General features: G+C 39.8%; 1 protein-coding gene across 1 annotated transcript in view; it reads right to left on the bottom strand.

Annotated features, from left to right (window-relative positions):
- POLR3B (RNA polymerase III subunit B) overlaps window positions 1-21,834 on the bottom strand; it is a 74,550-nt gene extending 52,716 nt beyond the window's left edge. The window contains exons 1-12 of the mRNA XM_071728855.1: window positions 21,671-21,834; window positions 20,635-20,667; window positions 19,883-19,939; window positions 19,732-19,796; window positions 19,191-19,266; window positions 15,816-15,916; window positions 13,238-13,329; window positions 11,919-12,036; window positions 11,162-11,270; window positions 3,616-3,738; window positions 2,052-2,168; window positions 1,441-1,575 (exon numbers count right to left, since the gene is read on the bottom strand). Coding sequence (XP_071584956.1) covers window positions 1,441-1,575; window positions 2,052-2,168; window positions 3,616-3,738; window positions 11,162-11,270; window positions 11,919-12,036; window positions 13,238-13,329; window positions 15,816-15,916; window positions 19,191-19,266; window positions 19,732-19,796; window positions 19,883-19,939; window positions 20,635-20,667; window positions 21,671-21,742 — 1,098 coding nt within the window. The 5' untranslated portion in view covers window positions 21,743-21,834. The remainder of the gene's footprint in view (window positions 1-1,440; window positions 1,576-2,051; window positions 2,169-3,615; window positions 3,739-11,161; window positions 11,271-11,918; window positions 12,037-13,237; window positions 13,330-15,815; window positions 15,917-19,190; window positions 19,267-19,731; window positions 19,797-19,882; window positions 19,940-20,634; window positions 20,668-21,670) is intronic.
- Between the last annotated feature and the right edge of the window lie 2,539 nt (window positions 21,835-24,373).

Genomic DNA, 24,373 nt, shown 5'->3' with positions numbered 1-24,373 from the left:
TAATTTTGCTGATTACAGTCATACTGAGCTACAGCAACATTACAGCAGAAACCAAATAAATCTATTACAGCTTAAAATATTTTCCCATTAAAATATTCCACTACTGTCCCCTTCCTACTCCTCACACTTCAGAAATATTCTGCTGCATAACAAAAGTTTGATGAACAGTCAACATATTAATTTGAATAAAGGATTCTTTTTTCCTAACAGGTTAAGAGTTTTTTTTTTTCCTTGTATGTGTGCTTAGAGGGTGTTTAAGAGTGTCATCTTGTTTGGGTTTTTTTCCACAAAACTTGGAAGCAAAACACATGGTTTTGACTAGAAATGACTGTGAGCTCTGTAGTGTGCACATATGTGCATGGAGGCACAGGGCAAGGTGAGAAGAATAGGAGTGTGGGGCAATATGCAAACACACATACTAAAAAGTACAAGATGAGAATTCCCACTGGATATAAACAAAAAGGAATCGATATTGTTACTTGCACTGCAACAGAAATCACAATACAAATGATGACAGGAGAAGAGATGCACATTTTCTCCAACCTGGTGCATTTCATATACTCATCTGCATTTCTCACGTATGATCAATAACCAGAGATGACACTGACTGCCAAAAATCTGACTTTGATTAATACAGAACATAGCAAAGAAGTCCAATCCCAAACTGGTTAATCAAATAACCAAGAAAAAAATCCATGCCACAGTAACTAAGCAGTTCCTTCACCCAATAGGCAAATTTCCACTGTATCAGGAGAACAGTTTGGCCAACAACTGTGAATTGCCACCTGCTCTGCACAAGAATGGTGCCAGTCAGACACCTTAAACCATTACCTCTTTCACAGCCTTTTGTTACTGTCAAAATTCAGTAAGTAGAGAAGTCCATGCAATCCACTCTCATTATTAGCTTAAAAGTTAACTTTAAACCATTTACTGTGTTAATTCATGCTACTCTAGAGGCAATAAAGGCAGTTGACAACAACCAGGCAATCTTAGGGGCTTCTCCAAATTACAGGAGGCTGTTCTGTGAGCTGCTACATAAACTGGGTTCTCCAGAGAGGGACTGTCTGGACCTCACACAGAGGCATCAACTTGGCCACAGTTTATTCCTTTACCCAGGTGCTTAGAAGGGGATACTGGAAGGTGGATCTTACTGCTGCCTTCTTTGCACTAACAATAATTTAATGTAACTAGAACTGATGCCATATTTACATTGCTCTGCCTTTTACCTCGTAGAAAGAGGCAATATGAAAGTGAGGATATAATTCATTAGTCTCTCTCAGGGAAGTATATCTACAATTCAAAGCAGAAAAGCCAACAAGAATAATATAAGAGGAAAACCACTCCTGTTGAAAGGACAGGGATGTTCCTTATTCTGCACCTTTAAAAGCAGGTAGTAACAGAACCCCAAAAGAGCATTTAGCTTCTGAAGTAAAAACTCACCTGCCCTGCCAATTCCAAACGTTTATTTCCATAGTAGTCTCTGTCATCTACTTTATTTTCTCCCTGAGCCAAAATTACTCTGCGCACCATCACTGCTGTGTATATGCACTTGGCACGAAAATTGAATTCCTTCACCTGTAAATAAACCCAGATGTTTCAGGATCTGTTCCTTAGTTTTTACTCAAACGCAGCCATTTAAATATTTAAATCAATGGGTAATCTGGACTAATTAAGGAGTTATGAAAGGGATTTGTGCACTGCACTTTCTTAAAAAATGCTAGAAGTAATATATATTAGTAACACTGAAACAAACAGTAAATGAAAACAAGTTGGAATAAATGTATAGGTCATGAGAATAAGGTCCTGAACTAACAGCTTATACTGCCTGGCTATGCAGAAAAAATGCTTAGTGTTACAAGAAGTTAAGTGGTACAGCATTTATAAACAGATTACTTTTAACTCAACTCAAATATTCCCCTTTATTTTGAGGATGATTTACTTTACCTCAGCTACAAAGCAATCAAATACATTGTTCCCTATCCACAAAGTTCATACCACAAATAACCATAAAAAATGTACTCCAGTTTGAGAAAAAAAACATCATTACATACAAGAACATGGGTCAGAATAGTTGATGCTAGCAGCTCTCGTGCTTCTTCCATCTTTGTTTTCTTTGGGCCTCCCCACATCCTTTGCCTTCGTACTTTGTTTCCAATGTACTTCAATGCCTGTCAAGTGAGGGAATTAACTGAGTTAACATAAGAATTGTAACCTATACAGATAATAACAAAGGAGACCTGTACATATTCCTCAGTCAGTGCCATCCCACTAAGCATGGATGATACAATCTCCAAGCAAAGCACAAAAGACCAAACATTTGGGTGATGCTAATAAAAAGAATTATTGAAAATTTACACTATTGATTATAATTAAATATAAATTGTGTTGTTTATCCCATCTTGATAACATTTAGAATGGGAAGTGGTGAAAGAGCATCACCAGCACACTACTAAAAGAAAGAAGATTGCAGAAACTGAGGACACAGGACTACATAAATTCCAAAGATAACTAGTTTCTTTAATTTAACTTTTTCACTTCCAGTTCAATAGTGTGCTTGCTAAGCTTCATTCAGATGTTAAACTGTGAGGTGGCACTCATTGTTTAATAGGCACAAATGCTACTCTGTGGTGTCCACTTCTGTATCCAAGAAGTACCTTGCAATGATTAATGGATTCTTACTCTTGTACCAGTTGTTCAAGAAACTGAATCTATTCACAAAATTCAGGATCAGATGAGTCAAAGAAACTGTCCAAGTCCACACAAGAAGTTTCTGTCTGGAAACGAAGCCATGTCCCCTATGCAAAAAAATTACTCCTTACACTAAGTGACGGACTGCCTTCTTCCCCCAAAAGCTCATTTTTTTTTTCATTTGACACTTCTTCCACAGATTAATTTCTGTATTTCTGTTTTGCTACTTTGCTGGATGCTTCACATTTCTCTGTGTTCCTCCAGAATCACCATTTTATTCTTCTTACTCTGAGTTAAGAAGGCCTTCATGTTACCTTTAATCCTGGAAAGCCTCCAGACTAGTAAGAGGTTCATTTTACAACAGCAGAAATAAAACTAACCTTCAAAAGCTTCTTCTAGAAGATTAATATGTATGTGATGAAAACGCCACTGCGTTCTGGTTAATTAAAAGAGTAGATGAGTTGAAGAGAATTCTGGCGAGTCTTTAGCAGGACTTGGGGTGGCTATTACTATGGCCTTTATATAAGAGACTATAATTTGAGGACATCTACTCACAATGAAATGGTCAAGTCCATATCAATGGGGCTTCTGCAAAATTAGGATGAAATTCTTCTTTAAAAAATGGTAAACATCCTCAACAAAAAACCTTTTGAGTATGACTACTTGTTTAATGTATGGCTACATTAGAACATAACCCTGGGCTTCTGAAAACAAAGTATTTATTGAATTTGGATGTTGTTTTTTTTCAGTTAGGCAATGAGAGTAAAGCCTCACTTTTGGCAAGCCCTGCCCCCTTAAGAGCCCTTGGCTTATAATAATACCCCAAAACCAAACCCTGAAACAAAAAGGGTACACCAATTGCTGACACAGTCAAGTGGTCAATACCCACCCCCTTTAGATTTTTATAGGCCATGTGAAAAGACACACCTGCATCTGTGTAAAAATCTGAGCTTTCTGGCATTCTTCCAGACTAGGAGCAAACGCAGCCATCACATGTTCCTCTGTGCCAATCATCTGTACAATCTCTTGGTCACTCTCAACACCCATGGCCTAGGACAAGAAGAAAAGAGAGAAATAGCACAGTCTTTATGTTAACTCACTGACATTTGCTTATGCTAATTTGGTATTGTTTGTCTGCATTACTTCTAAGCAAGAGCTAGTGCTTCTCTAAGAAACGTGCCATCTGGCACTGGCAGCACGTATTCGAGCTATGGAAGAACGCTGAAGGGAAATCTTGATAAGCAGCAGGAACACACACACGCTCTTTGGAGAGTGCCTTTTTTCTTCACTGACAGGAGTTAAATTCTATGCTCTTTCTGAAGGGAAAATAAATACTAGGTAATAACCCTACGTGTGTAACAATGAAAACCAAGTCAGAATCTGCAATAAATAAAGCAAAGTGAAATTTATTCTTAAAAGATTACACATGGTCTCTTACCACAAGCAATTTTGCAAACTCAGTTGACTGTGATGCAGAATGTCCTCTTTGGGAAACGTTTACCATTTACCTCCTTTGCGGTTCTCTGGATTTTAGCAGATGACTTCAATACCCAATTCCATTTGAAAGCCATTCTACTATTTCACTGATCTTTGGACACCTTGTTAGACTTTATACTGTGGAAAAAAGCTTAATAAACTAAGAAAGCGCTTAACAGGTTTAGAAAAATCTCTCTATCAGTAAGCGTTTCAAGGTGGCAGCCAGCAGTGAAGGCCTTTGTGGATTCCAGATGGTGCTAAAGCTTTGCCCTTCACACATTTGCCTGGAGCTCTGCCATATCAAAAAACAGAATAATCTTGCTAAAGCTCTTCTGGCTGAGTTATGTTTCTCAGAACTTTGTGAGGAAGTTACGTTTGTCTTCGTATTATTCTTCAAACTGCCTGCTACAAAGCCTGCTGTAAATAATGGCCTATGTAGACCCTAGTATTCTGGTTCTCATTAAAAACTGGCAGTGTCCCAAAAAGTTACATTTTCCTCAAAAATGCACAAATACCTTCCATTCTTACTGGCTTAATTGGGTGTCACTTTGCTTAACACCTAGTGAACGCCATCCCCTTGCAAAACTGTTGTTCTAATACTGAAGCACCCAGCTTCTTTTTTTCTTTCTTTCATTTCTTTATTTTTCAACAAGTTACTTTAAATTAAAACTCTGTCTTTTCATCTTTTGGTATACTTGAAACTAAATGCAGTGCAAAAGTAGCACAGACCCATAACAGTGTGAGAACATTCCTGTCTTGGTGCAAAGCACAGATCACAATTCCATCATCTCGGCCAGACTCAAGTGACAAATCAAGACACAGTTAGTTTATCAAAGTTCACTACTACTGGTAAACTTTGATAGATATTTTGCTCCTATTAAGTATTCACCCCTCTGATCTCAAGGCTCTTTTCAGAACCAGAATTTGCCCATGTCATGTTACTGTAGTTTAGATCTATTATTTTCAAATACTATCACACTTCCTCACCCTTTTAAGTTAGGTCACACAGTAGTCAAAAAACCTCAGAAGAGAAGTTAAAATCCCTCATGACCTGAGAGCCAGACTCACTAGAAAGTCTGCACAAGAATAAAAGCTTCACAATGGTAATTTTCCATATGTCTAGGACTTAATAGCTGACCAGCAAACCAGCTTAGGAACTACAACTGGACTAATAAAATTATTGCACTCAGCCTACAGAAAAAAAAACTTTATTAAGGTAATCTTTGTGCCATTCTACGCATGCATAACAGGAAGACATTTGTCTAAACCATCAAAATCAAGCTCGTATCACCTTATTTCTGTCCACGAGTTTAATTTTCGGATGGCAACCAGATCATAAGTCATGTAAAAAGCGAACAAAACCCATGGGGAAGAAGTCAGCCTGCAGTTTCACTATGCTATTTTGTCCATTAAAAAACAAAACGCCACAATAAGTTCAAGAGTGTTGATGATTCCTTCTAACTTGATTAATCCTGTGATCAAAAATCTAACAGGATGAGAATAGGACATATCATTACACCTGTGTAGATTTTCTAGTTGAAGTGTGTTACAGCAAACTCACTTCAGAATTCTGAATAACAACTAAAATCTTAGGAAAACAACTGAAAAAAGATGTGCTGATACATTAGCCTAAGAGCATGCCCATTTACTCTCCTCTGTACTCTCAACAATAATGGTCAGAGCCACACACACAACTCTACCCACATGTAACACTAGCAGGCAAGCAAAAAGCTCATGCTGGCATGAGATGCATTTTCTGGCCCTGATGTTGCTCTTACACAGAAAAAGCAAAACCAAAAAACTACTGCAGAATTTGCTTGTAATATCACTACAGTAGAAACAAAATATTCCTGGTTTGTTGCTTATGTTACAGAAACAGTGAGGATAGCAAAGTACAAATAGATGATATGTTTAAAGTGCTCATGATCCCAGGACAAACTGAGAGACAGGGCATTAACATAAAAGCAAAACAGAAGAGAAGAGATCTTGTTTGTTTTGTTTTGTTTTCAGTTGGAAGGCAGTGTCACAGAGGGATAATTTTATGGTTGGGTGGAGAGGAAGGAGCTATCGCAAAGGGTAGCTTAACAGTAGTGGTAAAAGGATGAGGAAGGTGATGGCAGGAGGTTGTTGAAAAGCATGACTGGAAAGCTAGTAGTCACCACAGGTAAGAGAGACCAGTTAAAGCAAACATTCATAATATCCAGATCATCCTGAGTTCAAGTGAGAGAAAGTAGTCCAGGTGGAGTCAACCACTTCCTAAGTCTGAGGAGATTCCTGCAGCCAAACTCTGTGTGCACACACACATACACAGGAGGGAGAGTGCATGAGGGAGTGCAAGCCCAGCTCTTCCTCCCACAGCTTGTGCCTTAATGATGATGTCTAGGCGTTTCCATGGTGCTTCCCTAGAACGTAGCTCTGCAGCCCATCAGGCTAAATTACAGAATGGAGACAGGCAGATGACTGGATTAAAAAGATGTCAGGGAAGTTCAAGGTTGACATCACAGGCAGAATTGGTCTGGAGCTTTCATAACTCAAAAGATACAAGCTATGAAACTGCAGCCATGGGAACCCATAATTCTGCAGATCCATTAAGACCACAATTCGGCTTTTTCTCTGGAGTTGCATCTTAACAGCTCCAAGATTAACACAGGTTTCAAAAAATGAAATTCAACCTGCTGTTCAAATCTTTTGCCGCAGGTCATCGAGCAGCTCCTTATAGCTCCCACATAAACTAAAAATACATCACCTAATGAATCAGGTCATAAAATTCAACTTTTAAATGTCCCCCTAGGTTATTTATAATTCTCTTCCTTCCCTAACCAGCTTTCGTGCAGCACACAATCTTCATTTACTTCACCTCCCAGAATTCACTCAATTTTACTGACTGAAGATCACACACTCAAATGAAAAATAGCCCTTAACCTTAAAACAGCTCTAAATCCCAGCAATGCAGGGAGCTGCCTGCAAAAGCAGCAGCACTGCCTCACCTGTAACCCTGATGTTTTTCAAGACAGAAACACCTTTAAGTACTGCAAAACTATTCCAGACCTCTAATGCTCATTGCTATCTAAAACTGTCCAAGCTCCCCCAGGTAAAGTGTGTTTAGCCCATAGCCTTACATATTCAAAAAACCCACAAGGCACCATTCACACAGCCCCATGATCTGTGCACAACTGGCACACAGCTAAAACTAAGGTCTCTTGGGGTTGCAACTGAGGACATTTTAAGTATCATTCAGGTTGCATGTGTATATTAAGTAATGAAGCACTGTTACACAGTAAGCAGGAGGCGAATCAGCTGCTTCTGTTTCCTCTTACACAGCAGTTAACAGCCTTTTAAAAATCTCAACAAATAAATGCTTTGGGAGAGAAGCTGTCCAATTTACAGCACTACTTTAATCCAAAAGCTGCTTTTACGTATACAGGGTCCACACAAATGCCTCTGTCATTCTCAAGAAGAAAAGGAGGAAAGTGTTTACAGCAGCACAACAAAAAAGCACCAGCTCCCTCACATCTGAAGATCCCAGACATTTCAAGTCTGTCCTAGAATAGTGTCAGGACTATGCCTTTTGCAGCATATCAAATTCCAGTTAGCTGTGGTCAATGTGTTAAACTTCACAAAATCACAACTTACATTTGATCATCTCAATTACCTGTTAAACCTCCAAATATGCCAATCACAAAGATTCTTACAGGTCAGGATGGCACAGCAGAACAGGTCACTTGAGCTTGCAGTTCAGAAAAAACTAAGGATAATGATGAACTGCAAGGCAGATGGCCCCTTAAGGTGATACTACACAGTCCAGTCTCCCCACCTGCCCAGATCAAGGGACCCTTAGATCCACACTGCTATTCCCACCACTCCCCACAACCTTCACCACTCTGCACAACCCATGCACCTGGGTATTCTTCCTCTCCATGAAAAAAGGATGGGGAATACTCAATGTTCAGATCTTCCCCTAACACATCACTAAGAAGTTCATGCCTGAAACATGAAAGTGCTCTTAGATTTTATTCAAACGGAGTTCTTGATGAATTTAAGGTCTCAGCTCTGTCAATAGTTGGCATCTGTAATGCTCTCTGCTTTACAGCCCTTGCTTTAGATTAAGATGTCTGAGGCATATTCATATACCTCCACTTTACAGATGCAGTAGCTTTAAACCCAGATTAGATCACAGATCTCCAGTACTTGCTTCCTTTTCTACAAATCTACAATTATTTTTTTGGTATCTGCTCTACATCCTAAGTCATTTGCAGGAACACTAGGTCACTTAACTCTTTGGGACTAGAAAGACAATCCAAAATAGCCCAGCTTTCACCTACAGGGTCTCGGATAGTCCCTGGCAAAACTGTCCCCTCTAGCTGTCCCATGCACTGAACAGCAACCCTCGAGCAATGACCAGTCATTTTCTTAGTCAAAACACAAAAGTCTGTGGAATTTGGTTGCAGCTTGGATGTTGGTCTGGGAGGAAATGCAAAGTAATAGATTTTTGTCAGTATTCTCAGCTTATTTTTTAATCAGAAACTATACAAGCAGTTACTAGAGTAAAAGTTAGGGATGCAAAGGCAAACAAACCTTCAGACCTTGTATTATCAGTATGGCTTAAGGCTGCCCCTTGTGGAGGTGTTTCTCTTCAAGACAAGAAGCAGGACACTTTTGACTAATGAGGAAGACCCATGCTCTGAGTCCTAGGCACGGGCCTTGGCAGAAAAGAATTATTCTTCTTGCTTTTCCAACAAATCTCCTATGTATACTACTGCCATGTGAGAGAGCTGAGGCTACATGGGCATCCTTAAGTTAGGGATTTTCCAGTTTCAGGAACACTATGGCGTTTTTAACATCACTTCTGGTAGTTAAATAAGAGAAAGCAATATCTGCATCACAGCAATGCCCAAGAAAGAAAGATCAGAAGCTGTAAATGTAAATGTAAATGCTGTAAATGCAAAATGTAACATTCCTAATAGTTAGAATGGGTGCAGCTATTTCCCTACTGCATTCAAATCAATGTAAATCTGTGAAAAGTACTACTGCTGAGGCCTTCTAGTAACTGTAACTCTTTATTACTGAGAATATAAAATATATATATAGGCAGGGAGATAATTAGAGCAAGGATTGTCAGATGATGATCAAATAGTCGGTTAAAAAAACCCAACAACCACCTCCCCAGACTTAATAACCCAGAGCAGTTACTCTCCTGTGAGCATGTATTTATCTATACCAGCAGGGGGTGACAAAATGTAATAAAAGTCTGTAAGTGAAGGTGGAATCCAGCTGTTTGGTACTCGAGTAAACGGATTAAGAGCCACATTAACACTTTCCTGCAACTGAAAAGTTGTGAACTTCATCCTGACACTTTTATGCACCTTTCTGTCCACCAATAATTTCTCAGCCTCCTTTAACATTGGTCACTAAAACCAGATGATCTCCAACTATTTGAATAGATTAACATAACGAGAGAGAGCAGACATTTTTCCTCAATCCAGTTGTTAAACTATAATTTTCTAGTACCAAACCCAAAGCACTGCTGACAAGAAAACTGATTCTTACAACTCTCAATCCACCAAACTCCTGCAGAAATACAGAAGTCTGTAGTTCTGGACACCACCACACCAGCACTGCTGACAGAAACTTTTTGGATGTTGTGAGCAAGTGCTGCCCTCTCCTGGCAATGCATTTCTTCGACAGATCATCACCTCCCCAAGTCTGTGCTGCAAAACCATTACAGTGCAAACAAAAAGGGAGGGGGTAAGATTTAGTTCTCTTGGTTGCTACAGCCAGTCAGAGGTGGTTCTGTGTCCTGAGTCCCCTTCCTTGTGAACAGTGCCTCCAAGACTGCTGCCCAGCTTCTTTCTGCACAGGCACAGCACCAGGCTGCAAACCCATGGGCAGCAGTGAAGCCTACAGGACAGGAAGGAAAAAACAGGTCCCAGCCTACAACCTGGCCATGCCTGCTGTCTCCTGCAGCTGCACAGTGCTTGTCCACCCACCACCTTTACTAGCTGTAGCCCATGCATAAGATACCACAGACAGCTGAGCTACCAGCCTGCTTCCCCATCCTGTTGGGCAGCTAGAGAATACTCATCATTCTGCCTTCAGTTGTGGGCACCTTTGAGTGAATTAAAATGAGAGAAGCAAAAGGTGAAAGAAAGCAGTTCTGGCAGTTCCACAGGAAATGAAAGACATTGTCACCAGCTCAGCTGGTAGGGCAAATACTCCCCAATTCTTGCCTAGTATCAGGGGTGGATGCCTCTCACAGCCTTTTGTCAATCCCACCAGAGATAGCTTCAAAGCTCAGATGCCTGACCATGCATTCACTGCACTGAAGATATTGGAGAGTGTTCCTGAACCAGGCAGAAATTCTGCAGCATTCTGACTGAGGCACAGCTCATTCACAGGGGAAAGAGGAAAAGTACTGAGAAATGCAAGCCACCCCAGTAATCTTAAAGAATTTAGAAATAGGTCTAAGAAGTGCAAGACTTACCCAAAGGTTGTCACTTTTGTTTACAATTATGAGTGGAAGTCATGTAGAAGGAGTTCCTGGCTAAGTCATGTCTCCTGATTTGAAACAAAGTGTGTTGATCTACTCAGCAGTCCACAAGCTCAAGGTGGGGGTGAGGGAGACACCAAAATCAGAAATTAAGACCCTAAACACAAGTTTGCAACACAGATAATAAAAAAACCCCAAACCCTCTTTCTGCAGCAATGAGAGTACAGGCAGTAGTACAGAGGGACCTCCAAAGCAGTAAGGGGGTGGCAGCGTTTGGCTTGGCACAGCAGTGTTCTCCTTGCAGAAAAATGCAGTGCTTTTTCTCCTTTTTGCTGTACAATAAAGATGACTTCCCAGGGAAAAAAGCTTGCACGTTCTCCAAGACCTGCCAAGTCCTTCTGTACATATTAAATTCTAAGAGCTGCTGCCAATCTTCATTCTAGAGTTACAGAACAGCTTTCTTTTCTTTTTTCTTTTTTTTTTTTCTCTCCTTACCAACAGTTGTATTACCTTAAATATGATAGCAATTGGAATATCTTCTGACAGAGTGTTGTGCCTCAGGTAAAATCTTCCTTGTTTCACAACCAAGTTTGTTCTGCTCTTCTTCTCATGAGTGGAACTGAAGTTAAAAAAAAAACAGAACAATGTTCAACAGGAAGCCTGCACTAATACTGCTAGAATCCTCTTATAAGACTTGTCAATTTTGAGCAATATTTCAACCAAATTAATTTTACTTTCTCCTTTTTTCAAAATTACATTAAAATAGCCAGACCTCACCTCATTACTCCAACATAATAGAGTATTATCACCTGTGATGGGCAACTTTCAACTTAAGAAAGTACTTTTCAATATCATCTTTGCATGCTTTATCATTGACATGGATGTAACCAGCAAAGTGAAATTGGGGCTCAAGTATTGCAGCAACAATAATTAGACAACAGTACTTTGTGTTCCATGTTTAACTCCATCTAGGCTTACTGTGGAACAGTAAAGTAGCTAGAAAAGATGTGTGAGAGGCTTCTGGAGAAGAAAAAAAAGCCCTCACACTGAACAGTCACAAGCAACATAATATACCAGCGTGCAGCTTAAAAGCAGTTGATGTTTTAGTGTACAAAATGACAGTAGCAAGAGAGGAGCACTGAAGAGCTACATGTTTTAACTGTAAAACTGTACTAGGAAGAAAACCACACAGCTACTTCAACTACAGCAATAAACTTGACAGATTTGGGTTTTAGCTCCTTTATGTAGTTGCAGGCATTTAGCATACCTGGTAACAGAAGCGCCGACTGTGCCTTTTCTATCAGCTTCAACAATGATTCTGTTTTTGGATAACTGCTCTTGAATAAGAATGACTTTCTCTACACCTTTAACAATGAAATAGCCACCTATTCAATAGGAAAGAAAGATTTTCCATGTCAGTGCCCTTGCAACTCAGTTACCTCCTTCGATATGCCTCTCAACATAAAGTATTAGAAAATAAACAGTAAGTACACAAAAAATAACAAAGAAGAGTAAATTCCCCCTTGAAAAAGTAAAGAATAAACTCTGTTTGGAACTTATGGTGACTAGAAAAATGTTCCACCAGACTAAACAGAATTTTGCTAGGCTTGTTCACACATAGTATTTGGGATTTAAGACTTAATTTGCAAAGTACTTCAACAGAAAAAACTCACATGCAGACTGAAAACTATAGAGCTGTAAAAAAAACCCAAACCTGTAGGGTAGCCATACTTACTAAAAAGATGTTATAGAATTGTTAGTTCTGCAAATTAAGTAAAAATATTGCTTGCCAGAAGAGTGTATCATAAGGACATCAAAAAAGAACTGGCCATTTCAGATGCTTGGTATAAAATACAGAAAACAAGTTTTACATATATTACCAACTTGCTCCCTCCAGGGAGCAACTTCAGGGAGAAATTTCTTCTGTGTCACTTTTTAAACTGCATTTTCATGCCCTTGTTGTGTCTAAGACAATATACGGAATCTGCACATGCTGTGTTAAGATTCTTCTCTTAAATTGTAGCTATTAAGGGCCCTCCAGTACAGCACATCATGTCACTGCATCTTGCCATCACAAGCACAGAACATGTCCAGTGCATATTTGAAAGGCAGCAGATAAAAACCAAAGAGGTTGCCTGTCATGACCCTTCATCTGCTCTCTACATTTCAAATATTACCATCTAACACTTCCTTCTCACTTGACAAAGAGCAGCAAGTAAGAGTTCCCACTCTGAGGGATGATGTTATACTCCACTCTCCCCTGATCCACTTCATCTTAACGAATGAAACCCATCTGTATTCCCATAAACACAGCACTGCACAATACTATATACACTTCTCAACTTTTCCAGACTTCTGGTGTATAGTTTTTGTGGTTGAAAACTCTGTCTGAAAATATAAACATCCCATGGTCTCAGGCATTTCTTACTACTTTCAAAAGCCTGCTAGCTTCTTTTAGTTGCAAGCATTCACTGGAGAAATTCCTAAAAAATTTTAGTGGGAGAAAAACTACTAATGGGGTATTTCTTTGCTGAAAAAGATTTAAAACTAAAAGCACAGATGGGAAAAATGTAAGTGCAAATGTACCTGGATCTAAAGGACATTCATTCAGTTTGGCAAATTCTGCTGGAGTTTTCCCAGTAAGAACACAGTTGGAGCTACGCAGCATTATAGGCATTCTGGAAGAGAAGCAGTTACACCAATACTTTAGATTCAGATACAAAAATACAAATAGGCAAATTCAGAACAAAAATCATACTGAACAAACTGGAGAAAACATGTTTAATTACAACACATGCATCCTATAACAGTTTTTTCCTTTAATCTCACCTTATTTCACCAAACACAGTTGGAAAAGAGAGACTTGAAACTGGACATCTACTGGCAGAAATTGTAGACTTCCTATTTAATTTTTAGACAGCTACTACAGGCATCCATGACAAACACAGTCAAGGCCAATGACTACTGCTGCAAAGATTCCTGGTCCCCAAAACCAGTACACTCTGCACTGAAGAACAGGCTATTGCAGATTCACTGCCACCAATCTCTTCCAGCCTGAGATAAAGTCAAGGAATGCTCATGTTTATTTGGGTTTCAGTGTTCACACTGCAGCCTTCCAAGGAATTTGGCTTATTTAATAACTAACTAGCAATGATTTTACTGAAAAAGTTACTATTAAAAAGAGCACTTTTATAGTCAGCTTCATACTGTACCTTTCCACTCAGTCTTTTTTATTAAAACTTCTGAAAGAACACATATTTTATTTCCAATTATTATTTCCAAATATATTTTATTTCAAATTATATTATATTCCAATTTTATTTCAAAAAAAACCCCAAACAACTGCATTTTGCAAAACAGAAAAACAGCTTATCACTACATCTACCAAAAGACCACCATACCCTTTAGTGTCTTCTACAAAAAAGTGGACTTCCAGTCCAGCTTATAGAATTTCTCTCCTTAGTGGACAGCCTTAGTAAGACCTACATTCAAGGTGTTTGCTAAGACATATTTTGAAAAAATTTATCCATGAGCTCTACTATGCAATTATTTGCAACCTCAGAGACATTTCATTGGAAATTACTCCAACAAAAAATAAGATTAGGTGGCTCTTACTAATGAAGTTATATTTATTTTCTTCAAATCCTATCAATTATTTTAATTTCTTGCCCATTTTCATATTCTTGTATCTTAAAAGAAAATTGATGAACTCAAAATTATGTATTTTTGAAGAGGATAAAAAGCTATCTTGTCACTACAGTGCTCCATACAGATAACCTACTTGCTTCAGTTATTACACTGAGAAAGTGTTTCGTAGAGGCAAGAAGTTTCATATGATAATCATATTCATGACACACACACAGAAGAAGGTTAATATATTGGCTATTTATATCAGAAACAGTAACTAGTTGGCCTAAGGAAACTCAACATGGAGTACATAAATGCCATCACTGAGAACTCCAGTGAAACAGATGGTCATCAAGTACCTGTTCTTCATTTTACATGCAAACAATAAAATATTGTCCAGCTAACATAAGACAGTAAGTCACTATCCATTTGAGGACAGAATCTAATTTTTTAAATATCTGAAATTATCAGAAAGAATGGGAAGAAAATGAAAATAAAAATAGAACACACCATGAAATAATTCAAAGGACTCAAATGTAGATGGTCTTTTTAAAAGTTTTCTTAAGGAATTACTTAGAACAACAAACTATTATTTTAGCTAATGAAGCTTGATTTTGTAATTGCACTGCTCTGTATAGTTAAAGTATATTTTTTTTAATATAAGAGCTTAAAATTTCACTACAAGAAATGTAGCTTCTTAAGTATCTATCCTTTTTTTCCTGCCAGTATTCTGCCTTCGGTAAGATGCACATTCACACAGTAAACAATTTCTGGAAGGCACTGACCTTTAAAGCCAGCAGGGATGGTCTTTAAGAAACCTTGTCTACAAAAGCCAGACATTTTTATTGCCTTTAAAATGGAAATGTGCTTTCAATAAATACTAGAACTTCCAGGTATTTTCCCTTTTTGTCGTGGTTAAGAGTTTGTTTTCCTCCCTAAGGAGCATCATTTTTTCTTTAAGAAATTGGATGTCCTCTACAATACTAATAACCTCAAGTCATTTGACAGCCAGTCAAAAACAAAACCAGTAAAAAAATCCCAAACATTTCTCCACAAAGCTCAGCCTTGGCTCTAAAAACCCCAATCTTAAATGTGAGTTAAACCTCATACAGAAGTAATGGTTCTACCATCAATCTTCACAGATGTATCTCCACATACTTCATATGAAAGACTCAATAATTCAGCTACAAAGCAAACATGATTATTTTCATTTTACAGTAATACAGCTTGAAGCTCTAGTATTCTTTCATATATTTCTCTCTATGGTTTTACAGCAATGCAAACATAGGCAGCATCCATCCCTATATCATCCTTCCTTCTCTAGAAGGAAGCAGATTTTCATAAGCTTTTGGAAAACAAAATTTTATAGCAGAAACTAAAAATCACATCAGTACAGCTGTTAATCAAGATTTGCCTGCTCACTCTCTACTTTTAACATTGAAGCAAGGTTAAACGACATTTATTTTGCAGTGAAAACTCTTCCCAGCACAGCAGCAAATGAAAACAGATCCCAGAAACTTGACAAATGGTGTTTTACCTGCCAATGGGCAACGCATTGCGTATGATCCTCTGGCTACCTCGTGTGTATTCAATGTCCACTGTAATTGGGGCAGAATAAGTCATGTCCCTCAGGCGACACTAAAAGGAGAACAATCACACGGTTGGATGAGGCCTTGCAAGCTGAAAAGTCTGTCTTAGAACACCCCATGTTTGCCCATGTGCCCTGTAGGTGCTCACAAAGAAATCAAGGAAAGTGAAGCTTGACAAAGCTTCTCAGGGTACCTGTACTATATTTGACAGTCTCCTGCTTGAAACAAAAGCAAAGAAATGCTCAAATACAAAGGGATGCTTCAAAAGCAGCCAGGGGATGTGTGTCTTCAAAGGACAGCACTGCAGAACACAGCTTCCATACTTTTGCATATTATACCTTTAGAAATAGTACTTATAATATTATATATTACATAATTTGTATATTATACTTTTGTTTGATTAAAAAACAGTCCAAATCAGCAGGGCTGGCACAAAGACCATACTATGCCCCAGGCTCTGAGGGCAGCATTCAGCTCTTGGATGTTTCCATATGAAGACTCTCAACAACTGAAGAGTTGTGCCCTCATGTGCAGGGGAAGAGTAACACACAGGAGTAGTGACACTGCACTACCTCATCTCACTGTATGGTACTGTTTCTGAAGATGACTTTCAGAGGCCTCACTACAGTATCACTTCCTATAAAGATGACCAGAATTTAAAAATTTCTCAGATAGCAAGAGATGCTGGATATAGATATCTATATCTATCATTAAATAACTCAAGGCTCAATGATTTCTAAACCAATCTTTCTGCTCTGCTCTCATCCTCACTCAAAGACTTTGTTGCTAGACCTTAATATATTGCATATCTTCCTGCCAAATAAGATTTAATTGCATTTGCTAAATACAACAGAGCATCTGACAGGTCATTCATTACCTCAGTGAGCATTCTATACCTTTGAGTTTCACAATTACAGGTTTAGCAGTATTCAGATCTGCACATTTATGGTTCTATAATCTTTCAGTGTATTGATTGTGCACATAATTAATGTGTATTGGAGATACAACTGTATGGAAAAAATGCCTCAAGTATCACTGTAAATTGTATGCTCCTTCCCTCCACATTAAAAAGGAAACAACCTCTCTAGTAATAAAATACCCCGTGCATCAGCAGTTTTCAAGCTGTGACTTGTAGAAAACTAGGTCCCATTGTGCCCCCAGCAACTTCACTGAATTAAAATGTAATGGAGAATATTTCCATTTTCTAATTACTTTACATTAATCTGTATGAATAGTTGACAAAACTCCCATAAGGGTTGCACAAGAATGAGAGTTAGACAGCTTCATTAGTATTACTTAGGGAAAAAAAAAGGCTTTCAGGAGTCTTTGTGTATACTCTGTTTGCAGAAGACACAGATATGAAATAAGAATTACACAGTGCAATATTTCAGCATTTGTATTTTTGTATCACCTTCCTTGATATAAATTCCCCTTATGATAGATACTTCTAGATAAATATGACTTTATCTTTATATGACTTTATCTTAAAAGAAACCAAGGACATTAAAACTCCTAAATTTGACTGAAAATAGGTAAAATATGCAAGCCCTTATGAAACTCTGATCATTTTTGGTGTCTTTGGGAAGGAATCTTATAAGCCTGTAAGAGAAAAATGTAATGACATGCTCCTAAATATACAATCTTTTTGTTTTGCTTTGTTATTTCTTCTATTTAATTTTAATTTTTTAATTTCTGGTTTTAATTTTACCCCTGGATTGACCTGGTCAGCATCAGGAAATAACTGTGGCCTCCTTTTGTGTATAACACACTGAGAAAAAATAAAAAGGGGGGGTGGGAAATTATGCCCTAGCATTAAGCATCATTGAGGATATATTCAAGATGCAAAAGTAGTTTATTCTAAATTCAAGATCAATGTGCTCTATCAAGCATTTATTGTACACTCTTCTGCTTGTACAGTCACTTTAGCTATACAGTAAGCAACCATTTAAAAGCCTGGATTTTTGGATACAATCTGTTAGCCATAAAAAAAATTTTGCCAGCAATTTCTTTCATATATGCAAAATATGCATTTTGTGCACACTCCTAACAACTGATTCAACATTAGCTACACAGTAGTAGTAGCAGAGAACCATGAGCTGTCCTGTATTACATCTAATTGTACTGCTGATGGCTGCATTACTTGGCTTGCTTAAAATCTTTCATGAACTTGAATGAGATTTGACTCGGGTCACTAGAGACACAAATGTGGCTACTCACAAGAGGCAACCACTAGATGGCCCTTGTCACAGAGTATCTCCAAGCACAGAATGTCTTTCACAACAGAGCCTAAAGTGTGCCACATGCATTAAAAAAAAAAAAAAAAAAAAAAAAAAAAAAAACCCCAACAAACAATTCAGTAAGCATCAAGAGTACATAGCAAGGACACAAAGTGTCTGCTGTGTGAGCTGATTTATTAGGCTGGCGATATGATGTATGTTGGTGTCAGTCCCATGATCAGTTCCTGTTCTGAGTCCAAAAAGAGGTGCCAGTGCCTCACGTTGCAGTGGTATAAATCTCAAAGCACAGCAGCAGGAGAGAATACTTTGTTCCTGAGCAATCTCTGAAGGGAACTGAACGGCTTTAGATATCTGGAAGCAATCCTAGAAGGTCCAAACCATCTCAGTTTATCTCTTTCTTGCACATAAAGAATCTACCTTACACACTGTCAAAAGCAGCAGACCCTGGTTTCAGTCACAGAAACATTTATTCTCCAATATGTATCTTTACTTCAGAAGTACACAATCCATTTGTTAACTTGCATGTGTACAGCAGTTCAGGTAAGTTTAATATGTTCCTCACACAGCTAATGCTCTTCTGCAGTTTCTTTTAATTTTATCAGCTTCTATCTGTTTCTACTTAAAGCTTTCAAGTCTGCTCTCAGTCTTCAAAAATTAACAGAAAAAACAACAGATGCATTCCCAAAGAGTAGGAACAAACAGAGAAACTGAAGTGACCTAGGGTGCTGACCATACCTAGGCTAATATTTAAGTTAATAAACCAATCAAAGAACACTACACTGTAGTGTGAGGACTTCAGCTCTGTCATAAAAAGAACCACAAAATTCAGCACTTTCACAGAAAGCCACTCAAATACACCTTCCACAAAGCACTGAATAGAGCTATATGCACATGCTATGGAAAAACAGAGAGAAAAATTACATTTATTACATGATGTTTAAATCTCTGAAGCTTCTTTCTATACTGATGGTGCAATGTATTCTATCACATAATGTAGTACACATGTACTAAAAATTAAGTTACATGCAGCTATTTTCCAAGACATTCCCAAGATCAAACAAATAAAATAAATGCAAGCATCAGTACCTCATGAGGTGATACAGGTCGTGTCACATTGAAGCTTTCTTCCACATCTGGAGTACCCACATAGATATTCAGGTACCTGTAAGACAAACAGTTCCAAAATAAGCAATGAGCCAAATATTTTTCAGGCGACCTGAAGGACAAAGAATTCACTGAAAGATGAAATTAATTTGATTAATGTAGGTTGTTTAATAGTGAACAGTGAGTCTTCCCAAAGTAACTCATTGTATCTGAGCTGTGTTCTAGTTAGTAAAAATTTAAACTGCACATGCAATGAACCTCAAGTTACTTTTGCAAATAGGCAATAAACCCTCTTGCCTGCCACTTGACATTATTAAATTACAGGAAATGGTGACATAAGGTATTAAGTCTGCTTCACAAGATTACTCTTTATGTCTTCCCACCTTGCCGTGCTCCAAATAAAGGACAAGAAATAGAGAATACTCTATTTGTTTGTACTGGTGCCCAAGAACATTTTATAGCCAATACCAAATCCATGAGATAGTACTGATGCTACTAATGACATGGAAATAATTTCACTTACTTCAAGTACCACATTGGGTCAGCATCACTTGTAACTTTTTCATTGGCCTTCATAATTTTCTTTATCTGGGGGGGGAAAAAATTAAATTAAAAAGAATCAAGTGTCTTTTCTGAGTACTAAGAGACACTTTCCTCCCACCCAGAAAGCATACCTCTACATTGATGAAATAGTTGAATGAGTCTATGTGCTGCTTCACAAGTCCTTTGACCTGGAAAATAGATGCATGAAGCAAATAAAATCAGCTTCAGTAACATTAATCACATAAGGCAGAAAGCAAGCATTTGTAAGTGTTCTGGATCTGTAACAAAACTCATTTCAGTTGACAAATTTCTGAGAACTGCCTGGACAATCAGTTCAGTTCTACACTGTATGTTTCTAGGTTTACACCAGAGCTGCCCTTGTTCTGTCAGTCAGAAAAGTAACTCAGTAACTGTAAAAGTAAACACACAACAGACTTGGAAATTCATATAAACAAACAAGAGCCATGCAAGTCAAAATATTTTTATCAGTTTGTTCTTATTTTGAAATGCTTTTTATTATTTGTAGTATAACTTATGTGTGTTGCTTGAGAAATAAGTTGTCTGCACCCTAAAAAGAGTATAAAAGTATAAAACAATCTAGAAACATTACACCATATATACTGTTTGTTCAGAATGGCCACACAAAAATGCCAGCCTTTAAAAGGATGCCTCCCCAAATTAATTTACAGATAAATTAAAAAAACAATGTATATGAGTTTATCTGTAATTGTATGAACCAAAAAAAAAAAGAAAAAAAATTGCAAAATACACACAGATGGTGAGAACAGGTATTCTGTGAAACAGCAAAAGCTAGAGGAGTGGGATGTAAATTAAGAGTGGAAATATGAGTGTTCATACTATGAAATGAGTGCATAACACTAACCTTCAGAAATGCTGGTAGAAGTCTCCATTTTTCCTGAAAACAAAAAACAGGCTGAAATAGATTCCCAGAGACTGGCCAAACAACCAAGGCCATATAAGAGTAACTAACTTTTTGCTGTTCTTAAGAACTAAGTGTTCTATTACTTTTACTTTACATAAACCAGCAAGAATCTCAGCACTTGCTGACACAAGTCTCTTTAAAACCTCCCAGTACCCTAAATCCAGCAAAGAGTAAGCAAAACTCTCCAAAGTAATGACAGATGTGTGTACATCAAGCTTCCTAAAACCTTCCCCCCATTTCTATTCTTTGGTGAGAGGACATCACCCTACATCAGCCCCCACCTTCTGCCCCCACGGCATGGGAAGCCCACCCTAGATTTAGCATGAAAGATGTAGGTAGAGAGCAAACACAAGGAGAAACAGCCAGCACAGAATGTGACTGCATCACTTGGCTCCAGAAACGAGTACAGTGAGATATTCACAGGGCATCAGCACCTCGTAATTTTAGCTTGACACTCAGCATTTAAAAGTACACAGCAATGCTGTAGTTGTAGGCTGCAGGGACACACAGAGGGACTGATGGCAAACCACAGCACGAGGCTGTGGGGCTCCAGTTCAGACGTGCTCTTCCTACACAAAAAATCCCCACTCACCCCAACCAACGGGACTGGGACACGGCCTTTATCTCCTCCCTCTCCCCAGGCGGAGCAGTCGGCAAACTGGACCAGCGCCGAGGGCAGAACCCTTTTGCCCCCTGTTCGCAGGGCTGAGGCCAGACCTACACGGGGTCGGAGCGGGGGACAGCCCGGGGGGCAGAGCCCTCTCGTTGATGGGCGCCGGGCTTGCGCTGCACACCCATTCCCAGCCCCCCCCTACCAGACAGATGGGGAACCCCGCGTGTCCCCCCCCAGCCCAACCCAACCAAACCCAACCCAACCCAGCCCAACCCAGCCGAGCCCCCTCCAAGGCCCGACGCCTGCCGCCCCTTCCCCAGCAGGGCGACTCGCCGCTGCCGCCCGCCCCATCCCGCCGCTCACCTCCACCGTATTCACAGGAGCGGCCGCCTCCTCCGGAGTCAGTGCCCCCAACTCGGTGGCCAACGCCTCCATCCCCAACCCAGCACTACGGTACCGACCCGACCCGACCCGAGCCAACCCGGGGGACGAAGGACCTGCAGTGTCACAGCCAAACGCCTCCCTCCCGCCGCACCACAGCAGCTCCCGAACGTTCCGGCACCAACAGAGCCCTGATTGGAGCGAGCACAGACATGGACCCGGGGCAGGGGAATTGCCGAGGGCGGGGAGGGCTCTCTGGACCACCCCCTCTCAATACCCTGGCTCTGCGTTTTGGGGGTTTTCCCCCCTGAATACTAGCGCTGGGACCCACCTCACCTCCACCCTCTCCCCCTTCGCGACCCCAGCGCCGGCGGCTGCAGGCCCGGGAGTGAGCAGGGGGTAATAAGGGTATAAACAGATTTTACAGAGTTTTTAGCACGCAAAGCAACGTGGAGCGTGAGTGCCATCATCTCGGTGACACACACGGGAGTGCTCATCTTCCTCGGCTGTGGGATGACCCAGGAAACACTGGTGATCTTTGCAAATGCCCGCGGCAGCTCAGCCTTTGCCCCTTCTCATGTGCCAATTGCTGAGCAGGTTCTAAAAGCAGAATGTGAGAAGTGTAAACACACACAGATCCGGTTTGGCTCAGATCCTGCATTTCTCAAGTTCCCTTGGTCTGTCTGGTCAGGTTTCTACCCAGAACATGAAGGTCCAGGTTAAAGATAACAGCAGCAATATTTCAGAACACTTCCCTTTAGTTTCCTGCCTACACTGAACACTCAGCCCGCAGAGTTTGTTGAATATAGGGCAAGCCTACAATATCCTACATGGATATCCTTCCATCCTTCCATGCTCACCCAGAAATGGTTTCAGTTCAATGACCCACACCCCTGTGACCTGGTGGGTTAGCTGGGAATGGCTTTTAATCAGAAACCATTACTTCCACAACACAAAACTGTAATAAATTAAAAGAGGGATTTAGATTATGGAAAGTTCCTTCTTACCTTTCTAAACCAAGCTAAACCTGTTAAGAGTCCTTAGTTCATTTTTTTAATCATCTCTCACAAGAAATCCAAGCTCTACCAGGCAGCACAAGCTTTCAGCTGTAAGCTTACTCCAAAAAAATACAGACATGAATGATTGAGTTGCACTAATTTTAGAAATACTAGAATTTCAAGAAACAACATGTTTTCAGCAAATTCTCAGCACATCTGACCCGGGCACATGCAGGATAACAACTACTTCAAGCCCAGCTGAATTGGGCAGCTGTCCTGTATAATGCTACCAAAAGAGGAGCAATATGGGACCATCAGGCACTTTTAATTAAAAATCATACAAAGAAAAAAAGCATATCCAACAGCTAAATGTTGTCCAATTCTCCTGCAACCAAAAAAACCTTTTAATAGTATTCTATTCAAGCAAGTTCATAGCTTGTCTACACATTGTGAACAGGACTGTTCAGTGGTTTTAAACTGACCATCTTTCTTTGATGCTTCTTGTTCTTCCAGTCAAAAAGACAGCCAACAACTACTTACTCTTCTGTCTTTATTGCCACTCACTACTCTGGAGATCTGAAATGGCCCTCCTCCCAATATCTTCCAGTCTGAAGACTCTTTGTCTATTTGATCATTCCAAAGAGTAGAGCTATGATCAAGTATACAAATTACCTCTGTAGTGTGTTGACCCTGACTGGATGCCAGGTGGCCACCAAGCTGCTCGATCACTCTCCTGAGCTGGACAGGGGGGAGAAAATACAATGAAAGGTTCATGGGTTGAGATAAAGACAGGGAGATCAACAATTAGTATCACAGACAAAACAGGCTTATCTCAAATAAATTATTTGACCTAGACAATCATATCAGAGCAGGATAATGACCAATTAAACCAAATCTTGCAACACCTTTTCCCTTCCCCTCAAGACTCTTTCATCCCAGGCTAAACCTCACTCCTAATTTTCGTCCCATAGGAGTCAGTCCTTTGTGAACTTCTTCAATAAAAATCCTTCCCCCAAACTGCAGTTCCTCATGAACTGCCCCAGCGTGGGTTGCTTCCATGAGGCAGGCAGTCTTTCAGGAACAGACTGCTCCATCACAGGTCCCCAGTTGTCCCACAGGTCCTGCCAGGACTCAGCTCCAGCACGGGTTCTCCACACGGACACAGCCTCTTTCCAGGCACCCAACCTGCTTGGTTGTGGGGTGCTCCACAGGTGGCAGAGATCTGCTCCCCTGGGAATCTCCATGGGCTGCATGGGGACAGCCTGCCTCACCAAGGTCTTCATGGGCTGCAGGGGAGTACGTCCTCACCTTTCTCCTTCACTGACTTTGGTGCCTTCATAGCTGCTTCTCTTACCTTGTCATTGCTCTCTGCCTGCAGTTGTCCTGCAGTTTTTTTAACCCCCTTCTTAAATAACTGATCACAGGGCTACCACCATCACTAACAGGCTCAGTCTTGGCCTGAGAGAGGTTTCTCTTGGAGCCAGATAGCATGGGCTCTATCAGGGTAGAGAGGGAAGCTTGCTACCAGCTTCCCAGAGAAGCCCCCCCACTACCACAACGGGGCCACACAAACCAAATACACCAGGCTCAGATTGAAGGAAGTGACTGCTTTGAGTCACTGGCTTAAAGTCACTCCTCCATACTCCAGCTGCAACTGAGAGGGTAGAGAAAAAGAAGAGTCACAACA

Source organism: Heliangelus exortis, chromosome 1 (assembly GCF_036169615.1).
Source record: "Heliangelus exortis chromosome 1, bHelExo1.hap1, whole genome shotgun sequence".
Taxonomy (NCBI): domain Eukaryota; kingdom Metazoa; phylum Chordata; class Aves; order Apodiformes; family Trochilidae; genus Heliangelus; species Heliangelus exortis.
Note: the sequence above shows the minus strand (reverse complement) of the source record. Positions and strands in the feature narration are given on the sequence as shown.